We start from the raw sequence: 13,942 nt of genomic DNA on the forward strand, positions 1-13,942 counted from the left end.
AAGCCAATGACAAGAAAACAAAACAAAATACATCAAGAAAGAAAAGTTTGTAGTTAGTTCAAGGACTGTTTGTTGACATTTCTGGTCGAGTCTGTTGGGGCACCAAGCCCTGGCCCCAAGTCTATTTTTGGTATTCCCTGGGGACTTCGTTCCCATTCCCCTTGCTGTTCTGTTGCACATCCTTAGTGTTTTGCCTGGGTGTTGTGGGGTCAGATCGGGCACAATTTCCACATTGTGTCTCCAGTGTTGTCCCCTGTAGGGCTAGGGGTCAGTGAGAGATGTCGTGTCTCATAGGGGCCATGTGGTCTTCTCTGTGGATTGGCTGCTCTGAGCAGGAATACTGTCCTCAAGGCTTGGTGGACCAGGATGTGCTCCACTCTCTCTTCCTCCCCCTTCATTTGCTCCCGTGTGCTCTGATCAAACATGTCCCTCTCCTGGAGCTGGAGCTTCAGTGCTGTCCTCTGAAGTAAATTCTTCTGGGGGGAGATTTTATTTTAACAATGCAAAAGTTCTTAGGAACATCCCCGTATGTCTGAGATATGTATAGGGTGTGTTGAGATGGATTTCAGCAGAATTCAAGATGTGAGACGCAGCGTTATTTTATATATCACCCAAACTCAGAAATTTACTGCCAAGGAGTGGATTCACACGCACAGCGACCCTGGAAGACAGAGAAAAACTGCTTCTCCGGGTTTCTGAGGTTTTAAATCTTTATGAAGGAAAAAATACATATATTTTTTTATTCTTTATGGGAGTAAAATTGCCTAATCTTTCTCCTTCTGGGTAACTAGTGGGCTTGAACCACCGTTCTTGTGATTAGCAGCCCAATGCATAATACTACACTACCAGGGCCCCGGGACATGTACTACCAAGGGAAAGAAAAAATGTATATTTAAAAAGATATATACACACATATGTTGCCTGGAAGATGTATTACAATTAGGCTCTGCTGAGGATTAATGAAATGCAGCATATATTCTAAGAATTTGTCACCACGTGAGTATATGATTTGCCTTCGGAGTTCTCAGAGAAATGGAATGAAGAGATCACGGCATTGTCCCGGATTCCCAGCCCAGTCAGGCTGAGGGACTAAGGGAGGGGCACAGAACTGCCGAGCTGAGGCCAGCCTCCACCTCAGACGCATAGCGACACCCTGTGGGTTCCCGAGACTCTTAACTGTTGACTGGAGTAGAAAGCCCAGTATTTCTTCCATGGAGCTGCTGGTGGTTTTGAACTAGCAACCTTGCGGATTGCAATCCAACTCATAACCACTACACCACCAGGACCAGGCAACGTGGGTCTGATCTCTTCATGAAGAGATCAAATGTCACGTGGCACTGAGTGAATCTGCTGCAAATGAGCTCTTTAAAGTGCTGACAAGCAGGTATGTGACTTTGAAGACTAAGGTGTGCTGTAGTCTAGTCATGGTTATTCCCAACTGCCTCATATGCATGTAAAAGTTGGACACTGAATAAAAAGCACAGAAGAACCGATGCCTTTGAATGATGGTGCTGGCATACAGCAGGGAACTCCAACCTCCCGTTTATCCCATCTGAGGCCTGAGGCCACTTTCCCTACCAGTCCCAGTGTGGGAAGCAGGCACTGGTGGTCTGAGAGTGTCTACCGGCAAACCTTCAGCTGCTGGCAAGGGCAGTAGGGTCACCATGCACTGAATAGGTTAGGGTCAGGGGCTATGAACCTGGCACCAGTGTCTGCGCTACCTCCACCCAAACATGCCCCCTCCACGGGGCGCCACAGCCACGCCCCAAATCAACAGTCCCACAGAGGAGCCAACGACATCTCTTGTCCAAACAGAGTTTAATTGAGAGGTTCAGGGACCCTCAGGTCGGAGGGGAGACTCACTGAGAATACTGAAAACTGAACAAACAAGCAACCTCACTGCTACTGAGTCAATTCCAACTCACAGCGACCTTCTAGGACAGGGTTGAACTGCCCCGGTGGGTTTCCGGGCCTGTAACTTTTCAGGGGAGTCGAGAGTCCCATCCTCCTGCAGAGCAGATGGTGATTAGAACTGCGGACCTTGGGGTAGACAGCCCAATGTGTCACCACTGACATCTGGGGCAAAGACGCAGGTGAGCTCTGAATCAAAAAGGTGTAATAACCCAGGGACCCTCTATAGAGGGTCCTTCTATGCCTCAGGGGGCTGGGCCTGAAGCAGGAGGGTCCCGGAGCGAGTGGGGGGATGATCTTCAGAAGCCAACTGGGGTAGTATTGGGAGCTGATATGGAGCTTGTATTTGGGGAGTCTGGGTGTGAAGAAGAAGAGCTGAGTTCAGCAGGAGAGACTGAAACCTTGCTGCGAGGCAAGGGTGAGGGGTCTTGGTGTTTCATGGAAACAATCAAGGAGCCTCGATTTCACAGAAATCATCAGGGGAGCTCCTTGGGAGAGTGTGGGCATGGGGGGCGGGCATCACATGAACCCAAATATTGGGGACTGCTCAGCCCCAGCAGCCATTCTGGGGTTTTAATGTAAGACCCTGATGGCAGGACATTCTACCTACACTATTACGGCTTTGCAACTGTAGCATACGCTGGCTGTCCCACGGGACGGAGGGGACTGGAAAATCAGTCCAGGTCTAGGTTCGAGTCCTAAGAGGACAGGGCTGGGGGCGCCACACGGCTCCTCTTCAACAGCTGCCGGATCTGTAGACAGAGGAGACAGGGGAGAAGGCAAGGGGTTGGCCACGCCGTCTATGGGGCCCCGAGGTTAGCGAGAGGTGTGTGTGATGGGTGGGGCTCGAAGGTTAGCCATCGAAGCTAGGTTTGGGGTTAGGCATAGAAGTCTGACTTCACGCTCTGAGAAAGGCGGGGTCAAAAGGTGGGAAGCCAGAATGGAGGGTTCCCACTTTGGGACTAACATTGAGGAGTAGGGTGTCTTAGTGAAGCCAGGGGTCTAAGGTCACAACGAAGAGTCTGAAATCCTACTTTAAGGTGAGAACCAAAGGTTAGGGGCTAAAGGTCAGCGGCCACACGGGAAAAATCAAAGGTCACACTTTGAGGTCCCGATTCAGGGTTGGGAGTAGGGGCAGTCAGGGTTTGGGTAGCGGTCAGGAGTCACTATTGTAAGGTCAGGGGTCACATGTTGAAGTCCGGGGTAAGTAAGGGTGGTGGCGCCGGCTGAGACTAGAGGTCCCCCCAGAAAGCAGGATTGAGTGCTGTCAGAATGGGGTGGCACTCACCCCCTCGGGGCCGGGCCCGGGCCTCAGCAAGTGAACAGGCTGCTCATTCTCCAAGTTTCGCAATGTGGGGTCCGCTCCAGCTGCCAGCAAGCGCCGCACAATGGCCTCCTGGGGAGGTCCCGGGGGCAGTGCAGCTGCCATGTGGAGGGCTGTGTTCCCATGGGCCTGGGAGCAGGGAGGGAGATGCTGATGAAGACCCATGTTCCGCACGCCTTGTTATCACCACCTGCAGGATGCACCCTGCCTCCCACATCCACCTCCCTTCCCCATGCTCCACTCCCCCAAATCTCTGTCCGCATGCCATGCACTTCCCCACCTTCCACAGCCCACACACCCACTTGACTACCCCCACCGTCGCTTGCTGCCCTATCCCACTCCCGTCAGCACCCGCACCTTCATGTTGACAAATGCCTGCAGGTCTCCCTGGGGGAGCTCCAGCAGCAGCTGGACCAGGGTGGGGTTGGCGGCCTGCACAGCCAAGTGCAGCACGGTCTTGTTGCTTTTGATTTCCTGCAGGGGGCGGAGAGCACCAGTCAGGCCCCGCCTCCCAGGGGCCCCAGGGTTCTCCAGGGACTGGGGGGGGGGCGGGGCGGGGGAGGGGCCTCCTTGGCAAGCCCTACCCTGCTGTGACTCTCGTCCATGCTATAACAGTAGCTGGTCTAAGGGGGTGGGGGTGGGGGTGGCGTTCATACTACACAGATTATAAAATTGACCTTTACAACCATTTCCCACCTAAGGGGCTTCTAGAAAACGATGACCTTTTCAACCCCACTCCCTGTAAAAGAACTCGCTGGTCTAGCATCTAGGCACCCCCAATCCCACATGGAACATTCTGGATCGACAGCGGGAGCCGAGGACCATGCAATGTTCACTGGGCCTTTGTCCTTGGCCATGGTTTAGCGGCTCTGTTCAGATCTAGGAGCAAACGAAGGCACAGTCTGCAGGCAACACAAGTAGGTGCCGGCAAGAGTGTGGCTGGGTCAGCTACCGGATGGCTAATGGTTTCTGCCGAGCAATGATACTAGCTCCTAGTTCGAGCACCACATAGATTACGAAAAGAAAACACAGAAATGGGGAGAGGCTTACAAAAGACACAGCATGGTAATGCGCAGGCTGGACGTGGCTCCTGATGTTTTTAAGAAACAGAAATAAATGTATGACCAATAGTACTACTGCTACTACTGAGGAAAAAATCTGTCCGTGCAGAGTCTAATGGAAATGTGAGCAGAACTGGGATGTTTGAATTTGTGAAACGATGACTCCCTTTTGGAATTTTTTTAAGGGTGGAAGGATGGAACTGAGGTTGAAAGCAAGCTTATCTTTGAGAAACATAAATGTTGACACCCTGGGAGTTGCTTAGTGTGTACAGCAGTGGCGGTGCCGTGTGCTGTCCCCTCCACGCTGACCCACAGGGACCCGAGACCACAGCGCAGTGCTGTGTCACAGAGTGTCCTGGGTTGCCATCGTTGCGAGAGCACATAGCCCAGTCTTCTCATCTGCTCTTGGGGATCGCTGGGTTAGCCTCGGATCACTGGATTAGCAGTTGACCGCACAGCCATTAGACCACCAAGACCCCAAGCCAAACCAAATCCACTGCCATAGTCTGTTCTAACCGTAGTGACCCTGCTCGGGGATTCTCAGACTGTCAAGCTTGATGGGAGCACACAGCCTCATCTTTCTCCCTGGGAACCGCTGGTGGGTTTGAACCACTGACCTTGCAGTTAGCAGCCTAGCTCACAGAACCAGGAGGGCTTCTTATGAATATAACATAAAACCCCAGACCCACTGCCACTGAGTTGATTCCGATTCGTAACAACTCTATACAGGGTGTCTGAGGTGATACATCTCAACTGAAACAGCTTCACTGATCTCTCTTGGAGTGGCTGGCGACCTTGCTGGGAGAGTGAATGAGGGAGGGCTGCTCACAGGCTGCTGGCTACTCACATTAGGTACTTGGAGTTCACGCCACTATTTTCTGTATTGTGTTTAAAATTATTCGACTCGAATCATAATGGTAAATGTCTTAATTTGTTCAACCAGTTCTCGATGAAGAAACTACCATCGCAAAAAATGAAGATAACAGAATTGCTAACAGAATTGCTACGAGCCAGGGAGATCCTAAGATCACTTCCCTTCTCTGACAGTCACCAGCTCTTAGCTTATTCCATGCACCTTAGTTGCCTCATGGGTAAAATAGAGAATGTAATCCTAGCACAGGTCAAAGGGGAGGATTCAGTAAGGGACTCCCTGAAACTCGATGCTTCCTGGCAGCAACTGCATAATACATATAAGCTAAGCTCGGCAATGCCAACCAGGGCACAGAGACAGAGACGTGATGTGACCTGCTCAAGGTCACACAGCTGGGACGAGACAAAGCCGCCGGCATTTGTTTGGCGCTCTGCAGAGCCAGGCTCCCCTTCCCCACGTGGGTGCTCTCTCCAGAGCCGGCTGCCCTCCATGCAGCTCACCTGGCTGGTGTGGTCCGCACCCATGTGTAGCAGCATCTGGACACAAGTCAGCCTGTCTTGAGCCTGGGTACCCAGTACCCGGGGGCACAGGTCCGACGGGCGCATGGCAATGTTCAGAGACAGGATGGCTGTGTGGAGTGGGGTGAGGCCTGCGGGAGAGAGGCGGTGAGAGTCCTGCCTCTGGAGCACCCAAGCCACCCAGCTCGCCTGCCACAGTAGTGCCATCTGCTGTCTGACTTACCCTCGAAGTCTCGGGCTTCCAGGTTAACTCGGGCTCCTGAGTTAAACACAGCCTGGGGGAGGGGGAGGGGAGAAAGGGATGGCTAAATGTCTCCATGGAAACCAGGAGTTAGGCGGCCAGGCCACCCTAGATGCACCCCCCAATGGCTGGCCTTACCGAGAGCACTCCTGGGAGGCCATAGGTAGCAGCCACGTGCAAGACGGAGCGTCCCTGATGGTCAGTGGCGTTGGGTTCCGCGCCCAGGTTCAGCAGGTCCCCCACAATCAGGGGCTGGTTAGCTGCAGCAGCCACCAGGAGAGGCGTCTGCAGGCCACAGGAGGGGTCAGTCCTAGCCCCCAACTCAGCCTCAGTCTCCTGGGGGACCCTCCAGCCCTTGGCTCTCTTCCTCGGCACCCAGGAGCCCAGGCCCTTAGCCCTCACCTTGCCTTTGTGCTCACGGATGTCCAGGTGCCTACAAGCTTGGAGCACCTCGGCCGCAGCGTAGGCCAGCCAACGCAGTCCCCGGGCCACAAATAGGTGCAGGAGTCTGAGGACAGGGGGGGCGTCAGTGAGCAGAGCACCCCCACCATAGCCCCAAAGCCAAGGCAGTGAGTGCCTGCAGGCCCTGGACCCATTCCCCAGACTCACGTGTCTCCCTCCTCATCCTGGGCCAGCAGCTGCTGGGGCCCCAGGGTCAGCATGTGAGCACGGGCTGTGTCCAGGGATGGTCCCTGGGCCACCGGGGAGAACTGAGGGGGCCCTGGAACTCTCCAGGATTCAGCCTGGGGCGGGGAAGGCTCTGCATAGATCCTAGTGTCCAGGGCGTCCTGTCCATGCAGATGGAAGGGAGAGTCAGTCAGGTCAGGTTGCTCCCTTCCCAAACTGCCTCCCTTCCCCCACAGACATGTACAGAGTCAAGGGCAGGGACAGAGTTCCTGGTGCATTCTCTGGGTGTCTCATCTGTACCTAGGAACCTTGACCTTCAGGCCTCAGTGTGACCCATCTGAGAAATGAGATCTTAACAGAGCCCTTCTTGCTGCATGAGAGTCGTTATGCAATTTTAGGGGCCCTTTAGTACCCTGATGGCGTAGTGGTTACACACTGGGCTGCTAACTACAAGGTCAGCAGTTCAAAATTACCAGCCACGCCTTGGGAGACAACGAGACTTTGTTCCATAAAGAGAACCCACAGGGGCAGTTCTACCCTGTCCTATACGGCTGCTATGAGTGGACATCGACTTGCTGGCAGGGAGGATTTTGTTTATTTGTTTTCATTAGTACCCTGTCCCTACTCTGTCTCTCACCTCCATCCCCTGGGGCAATGAGCACAGCTGCCCTGGGTCCAAAGGCGGGTAGAAGTTGGAAGTCAGAAATTCGGCTGCAGAAGCAGGGTAAGTGTAGCCGCTGTCTGTGAAGGCAGCATGCGTGTTGGGGTCCCAGTCTGGAAGGCTTGTGGGGGCACCCAGGCCACCAAGTCCAGAATGCACAGGCTCCTGGTGTCCCAGGAAGTGGCCATGGCCTGCATGTGAGAAGAGGGACCGGGCAGGTCCGGTTAGCAGGGTTGGAAGAAACATGACCTAGAGTTGGGGTGTAGAGGTGGGCCTGTGTGAAGGCTTGGTGCCCACCATTGTGCTGAGGGGTCATCCTCCAGCCCCAATGAGGGCCTGAGTCCAGGACCCCTGGACTATGATGGATTAAAGGTGTCGATGACTGAACCCCCAAGGATCCCCAGATGGCCTGCCTCTGAGGTCCCCAAACATTCTCATAGTGGGTTTCTCTGGACTCCCAAAGGGTGCTGTGGGGAGGTGGGGTCTGGGGAGGTGGATCTGAGGGAAGCAGGTTCATTTATGACTTACCAGCCTCACTCTCACGGGCAGAGGGGGTCAGCGGCTGCCCCAGGGGAGCCAGGAACTGACCCTGTGAGACGCACAAACAGAAAAGGGCATGAGGGTGAGCTCCTCTGGTGGATGCTTCCCCTTGGCCGGCAAGTCCCGGAGGCCCACGAAGTCCCTGTCCCCCACCACATGGTCCCGGGGCTCCAGGGGCCTCACCGGGGCTCCTCCGGCATCAGGCTGCTGCTGGCGGCGCCTCTGCTCTTCCAGAAGCTTCTTCACTGTCTGCGAGGGGCAGTGGCTGCGTTCTGTTCGACTCACTGTTGGGGGAGGGAGAGGGGTCCCTAAAATTTAACTCACGTGCTGGGGGAGTGAATCTGGGGCCCTTTCCGCTCTCCCGCGCAAAAAAACAACAACAAAAAACTGGCTCATTTCGGTGGCCTAAGAACAGCTGAACTTGGCAATGGTTACGCGTGCGACAACCGCCTCCGCCGTTTCCTTCCTCCCTTTCCCTCTGACCCAACTTTCCACCGTCGTCGTGGAAACGGAGAAGGCGCGGGGGAGAGGCGACCCTCGCCGTGCCCAGTCATTTCCGTAAAAAGTCCCAGCTCAAGTCACCCAGTCCGGAGCCCTCCCGGGGCGCCTGGCATGGCCCCCTGAAGATGCGCTCCCAGGGGCCCACCAACTCTCCGAGAGCCAGATGGGAAGCAGAGATCCGGGCCTCCTGCCTGCATCCCGCAGACGCTGGAGCCGGGAGCCCAGCGCCCTCCTCTCGGAGACGGCCCGGCTCCCACACCTGCCCAGCGCCCGGTCGACCCCGCAGGCCCAGGACCCCATCCATCTTCTCCCTTCCGAACGCAGGCTCTGGCGAGGGAAGGGTTAAGCGGCGCCAGGCCCCCCTCGGAAACCGCCCAGACGCGGCGCGCTGACGTCACGGCGCGCACGCAAAGGAATCTTCCGTCTCCCGGTTTCCCATCAGGTCCCCAGAGGTCGGGGTCCGGAGGCGGGGCGCGCAGCCGAGCGTGGCGCTCACGGAATCCCCGCGCGTGGGGAATTCCTGCGCAGCCTGGGGACCCTGGGCGGGGGCCCGCGGGAAGTCCCCGGGGTCAGGGCGCAGCAAGCGCGCACCCCTGCGACTCGGGGTTCGCACCCCCCCAGCGAGAACGGTGGCTGATTCCAACCCAACACGCCCCCAAGGACCCAGGCCCCTAGTTCCTCCGCCGAAAGGATGCAGCCTGGGCCTCCTTCCCCGGGACCCCAGAGTCGGTCCCCAGCGCTGCACCCCCAGATTCCACCCCCCACTCTTCTACTTCCCCCCAAGATCACCCCCTCCCCCTAAGGGATCTGACCCCCTCCGGGCACCCGGTACCCTGGCTCCCTGTACCTGAGACTTAAGTTCCAGCTCCGACCCCCAGGACATTAGGGTCACAACCCCAGCCTTCACTGCTGTCAGAGACAGAAGTGGGGGGGTGGAGACAGAGAGACAGACGGAGCGCGCCTTCCCACCACTCTTCCCTCCATTACCTCGGGGCGTCCGGGGCGCGGATGGCGGGGCCCCAGGGCCCCGGCCTCGGCGCTGCGCCAGCCTCGCTGTTCCCCCGCGGAGCCGCCGCCGGGTCCCAGAGTTTGGGTCCTGTCCCCGCGAGTTTTTAAACGGGGACTCTGGCACCGCCCCGTCCTGGGCAGGGCCGGGCTCTGCGGCCCGGGAGTCCCCAGCTCAGCGCCCCAGAGGACCCGTCACTGAGTGGGCGGGGCCACCTGGGGGCGGGGCGCCCCCACCCCCGCCTCCAGGCTTTAGGGTACCGGATTCTTCAGTCCTGGAGTAGGACGGGGGTTGGAGTCCCTGGACTCTGGGCTGAGGGGCAGTTTTCCTGGGGGCTGGAGGATGAAGGGGCTGAGGGCCTGAGTCAAGGGTCTCTAGGGAGGAAAAGTCTGACCAGGGGAGTGACATTTCAAAACCTGGATCCTGACACGTGGAGACCCTTCATGTCGCTAGACCAGAGCAGGGCTCCACATTACCTGGTTTCGTGTAAACCGTTAGGAACACTCAGGAACCTGCTGGAGTGCTACGTTGTTGTCCTCAACAAGCCTATGGATAACAGAAGGAAGCACGCCTGGCCTATTGCGGCAGCGACTGTCAATTCCTTTCTCCTCTCCTTTGAGAGTCTTCCTCTTTTTTGGCTGACCTTCCACCAAGCCTGATGTCCTTGTCTAGGAACCGGACTTTCCTGATCTGACGTCTTCCCATCCTCATTGCTAATCACGCTCACTGCCATTGAGTGGATTCTGACTCATGGTGAAGCTCTAGGACAGAGTAGAATCCAGCCTCCCACTCGGCCGCTAGGGCCCTTCTACTAAATCACAACCAAATTCACAGCTAGCCAGGTGATGCCGGCTCAGAGCGACCCTGCAGGGTGGGTTCAAGTCTCTCCTTCTCCCCCACGTCCTCTTCTTCTTCTTCTTCTTCAGGGTTCAGGGCTCATTAATTTTATGTATGACAGCATGTGAGACACTTTGCTGGGCCCTGGGGTTGGAATGATTCACTAGGATTATTGGGACCCAGCACAGTACCTGATAGTGTCCTCTCTCTCCCCAGGGACCTCCTTCGGACTGTGCAGAATCCTTAGTATCATACATTTTAATCATAGAATCATATGATCAATGTACTTGTGAATCATTTTAAAGTAATGTTTTTTTTAGATTATATGAATACTAAGTTGCTGGGTAAAACCTTTCTGCAGTGAATTACAACGTTGGTACGTTATTAGTAACTGCATCGAAGCCTTCTAATTGTTCCTCTTTTCTTTAATTACTGCTTCAGTCTACCCAAAAAATGTTATTGATGTAGGTTCGTTAATACTAACTAGCTCAACGTTATAGTTAAAAGATGAGAAAATTTGACAACAGTCAGAGTATAAAAGCCCAGTGACAACAGAGCTTGCAGATGAAGCTTCGTGATTGGAAGCATCCTTGTAACTGGATACGAATGGCAGCTCTGCTCTCAGCTGATCAGAAGGCTTGGAAAGTAAGTTAGTGTCGTTTTAGCCCAGGGTAGGATGGATAACATGTAAGCTGGGCTTGCGGAGGAGAAGAAAAGAAAGTTTTTGTTGTTATAACAAACTACAGGGGTATTTTTTTTTAAAACATTTTATTAGGGGCTCATACAACTGTTATCCCAATCCATACACACATCAATTGTGTAAAGCGCATTTGTACATCATTTCTCAAAACATTTTCTCTCCATTTAAACCCCCGACATTAGGTCCTCATTTTTCCCCTCCCTCCCCGCTCCCCCCTCCCACATGAGCCCTTGATAGTTTATAAATGGGTATTTTGTCATATCTTGCCCTGTCCGACTTCTCCCTTCATCCACTTTTCGGTTGTCTGTCCCCCAGGGAGGAGGTCACAAACAGTTCCATGTAATCGGTTCCCTCTTTCCTACCCATTCTCCCTTTACCCTCCCTGTTTTGCCACTCACACCACTGGTCCTATAGGGCTCATCCGCCCTGGATTCCCTGTATTTTCAGTTCCTATCTGTACCAGTGTACCTCCTCTGGTCTAGCCAGTCTTGCAAGATAGAATTCGAGTCATGGTAGTGGGAGCGGGGAGGAACCCTTTAGGAACTAGAGGAAGGTTGTATTTCTCATCGTTGTTACATCGCACCCTGACTGGCTCATCTCCTCCCCGAGACCCTTCTGCAAGGGGATCTCCAGTGGCCTACTAATGGGCTTTGGATCTCCACTCCACACTCCCCCCATCATTCACTATGGTAAGATTTTTTGTTCTGATGATGCCTTACACCTGATCCCTTCGACACCTCGTGGTTACAGGGGTATTTTTACAAAATATAATAATAGCTATTTGCTGAAACACTGCGCCGAAATCTTATAGACAAAAAATTTTTACAGACTATCCTTTTGGTGCCACCCTCTCGGACAATGTTGCTCAGTGTGCAGCTCCCAGGGGCTGCCACTGTGTGGGTGGTATCTCCGTGATTTGAGCAGCAGGGAGGTTGGCTCTCAGGTCCCAACTGGGTGGTCACCAGATGAACACCCTGGTGTTCTCCTTGATGATATCGGGATTCTGAAACCTTTTGATTTAGCTTCCCTCACGTCTTGCTTCTTCTCACTGTCCTCCACCTCCCATACCGCCTCTTCCATCTTCTCCTGGAGGGAGGGGCCTCTCCTCCAACTGCAATCACTTCCTTGGTGACCGCATCCCATCTCTCGGCTTTAAATGCCATCCATAGGCCAGCCATCCCCAAATTTACATCTCCAACCTAGACGGGTGCCTTCACCTCAGAAAGATTCCCTCGGGCATGCAACACAAAGAGTGCCACCCGGTATTTCCGATTCGGTGTGCCCCAACCTCAGAATTTCCCCTAAACCCACTCCCTGCCGCCTGGTCACTGGAGACTTCGTCTTTTCAGTTGCTGAAGTCAGAAGCCTTGGTCGTTTGGATCCCTCTCATGCATATACCTCCACACCTAGTCCATCCGCCAGTTCCACTGGTTTTAACCTCAAAATAGTACCAGAATTTCCTCAGAACCCCTATCCCAGCCTCCGGCTACACTCCATCGGGACAATCTTAACAGCTTCACTGGTCCCTCTGTCCTTCCCTTTTCCCCAGTTGGTTCCCCAAAGGCAGTCCCAGAGACCACGCCCCACCCCACCCCCTCCACCTCACACACACAGGAAGCTGGGAGCCAGGCTGCTAACAGGGTGACATATCCGCCACCACAGCTTCCTCTCCTCGGCCCCTTGGCCCCTTGGCCCCTCGGCCCCTTGGCTGTTCCTCAGACTCCTTTGGACCACAGCCCTTTGCCAGGCCTCTCCAGCCCCAGCTGGCATGGCCTTCCCAAGCCACATCCTGCTCCTGCTTTTACTCCCAGGTGAAACCAATGGCTTTGGGGGCGGGTGGGGGGTATGTTTGAGGGGCCAGGAGTGTTGATGATGGGCCCTTCTCCTTGCTTGGGTCCCTTCTCTTTCTGTAGATGCATTCCACGCAGGGCCTGGATTGTGTGCGCGTGCGCACGTGGTGTGTTGGTGTGTGTGTGTGTGTGTGTGTGTGTGTGTGTGTGTGTGTGTGTGTTGAGGGGGTGCAGTAGAGTTCTGGGGCAGCTGTCATTGCTGGGTCTCTGCCTAGATCTACTTGGAATTTCTGTCTCTCTCTGCACTCTCTCCTTTCTGGCTGCCTCCCACCCGCCCCAGTGCCCAAAGTGGCCCTTCCTTCTCAGGACAGTGCCTGTCTTGCACCCTGTTTGGAAGCCACCTCTTCCCCCTTACCCACATTCTCTCTCTTTCCACAGTGGCTTCAGGTCAAGCAAACCCAGGTGAGAGAGAAGTCCACCCTCCCTCCTCTTTGTCCTGACCCTTCAGGACTTGCTCCGCCCCCCTTTCAATGTGGCCTGAGGATCCCAGACCCCCCACTGCCCTTCAGGTCACTGTCTGATCCCCACGTCACAACCTCAAAAGATCTTCCACTCTTTCCTGGTCCACGTCTTGTCACCCTCATCCGCTCACCACTAAAATGTGGGGCTGTAGGCTGTGAGCGCCAAGTGGAGCCCAGGTGTCCCCGGGACACCCTCAGCCCCTCTCTGGATCGCCACCTTCCCCTTCATCCCAAAGTATAGCCCTGGGAAATATAGGGCTCCCTCCCCTACTCCCTCCAGTTCAAAACCCTGCCGCAGGGGGCTGGACTCCCCTCAGCTGCCTCCTTGTCTTCGCCCCCACCCTCCAGGTCTCTGCTCCGGATGTGGGCCCCTCTCCATCCCACTCCTGGCCGGGCTTGTGGCCGCTGACGCAGTCATGTCCCTGCTCATCGTGGGGGTGGTGTTTGTGTGTACACGCCCACGCCAGCAACCCATGCAGGGTGAGCACAGGCTGTGGGGAGCGGGGGTCCCTAGGGAGGAGGGGGTCCCTAGGGAGGGGGGTCCCAGCGAGAGGAGCCCCTGGGGCAGCCCTGGAGGAGGGTGCTGGGGAAACCCTGGGGGAGGTGCCTGGGGGAACTCCTAAAGAAACCCCTGAGACAGGGAGTCCCCGGGGAGGTAGAGCTGTGAGGGGGTCAGGCTGTGTGCTTTTTCTCCCCCACCCCCAGAAAATGGCAAAATCTACATCAACATGCCTGGCAGGCGCTGACCACATTGCCCGCCCCTGTAGCTGGGACCTGGACCAACAGGCAGTGGAGCCGCTGATCCTGAATTGTAGATGGTGGCTCAGAAACCA

At 55.2% G+C, this 13,942-nt stretch overlaps 2 protein-coding genes across 2 annotated transcripts; one reads left to right on the forward strand and one right to left on the reverse strand.

The window, feature by feature from the left end:
• Positions 1 to 1,801: 1,801 nt before the first annotated feature.
• Positions 1,802 to 7,273, reverse strand: NFKBID (NFKB inhibitor delta). Its single transcript, XM_045292840.1, has 10 exons — positions 7,191 to 7,273; positions 6,536 to 6,714; positions 6,329 to 6,434; positions 6,065 to 6,211; positions 5,909 to 5,960; positions 5,668 to 5,816; positions 3,593 to 3,709; positions 3,200 to 3,364; positions 2,522 to 2,663; positions 1,802 to 2,100 (listed from the first exon to the last, which is right to left on the reverse strand). The coding sequence occupies exons 1-9, from the start codon at positions 7,194 to 7,196 to the stop codon at positions 2,610 to 2,612; spliced, it is 975 nt and encodes a 324-aa protein (XP_045148775.1). The 5' UTR covers positions 7,197 to 7,273; the 3' UTR covers positions 1,802 to 2,100; positions 2,522 to 2,609.
• Positions 7,274 to 12,525: 5,252 nt separating this feature from the next.
• HCST (hematopoietic cell signal transducer) lies at positions 12,526 to 13,936 on the forward strand. Its single transcript, XM_045293038.1, has 4 exons — positions 12,526 to 12,609; positions 13,027 to 13,050; positions 13,458 to 13,589; positions 13,815 to 13,936. Exons 1-4 carry the CDS (start codon positions 12,567 to 12,569, stop codon positions 13,853 to 13,855), a joined length of 240 nt encoding a protein of 79 aa, XP_045148973.1. The 5' UTR covers positions 12,526 to 12,566; the 3' UTR covers positions 13,856 to 13,936.
• Positions 13,937 to 13,942: the final 6 nt, after the last annotated feature.

The sequence above is a fragment of the Echinops telfairi genome, unplaced genomic scaffold, assembly GCF_000313985.2.
Source record: "Echinops telfairi isolate 266 unplaced genomic scaffold, ASM31398v2 ScPeMD7_655;HRSCAF=1070, whole genome shotgun sequence".
Lineage (NCBI taxonomy): Eukaryota > Metazoa > Chordata > Mammalia > Afrosoricida > Tenrecidae > Echinops > Echinops telfairi.

Bases quoted from the DNA above. Each gene is read 5' to 3' on its own strand.
- NFKBID (XM_045292840.1), bottom strand. The intron at 6,212-6,328 runs GTGAGGGCTAAG...TGTGGCCTGCAG, and splicing joins TCCGTGAGCACAAAGGCAAG to ACGCCTCTCCTGGTGGCTGC. The intron at 2,664-3,199 runs GTGAGTGCCACC...CTCTGTCTACAG, and splicing joins CCGGGCCCGGCCCCGAGGGG to ATCCGGCAGCTGTTGAAGAG.
- HCST (XM_045293038.1), top strand. From the start codon at position 12,567: ATGGCCTTCCCAAGCCACATCCTGCTCCTGCTTTTACTCCCAG. The intron at 12,610-13,026 runs GTGAAACCAATG...CTCTTTCCACAG, and splicing joins GCTCCTGCTTTTACTCCCAG to TGGCTTCAGGTCAAGCAAAC. The intron at 13,051-13,457 runs GTGAGAGAGAAG...CCCACCCTCCAG, and splicing joins TTCAGGTCAAGCAAACCCAG to GTCTCTGCTCCGGATGTGGG.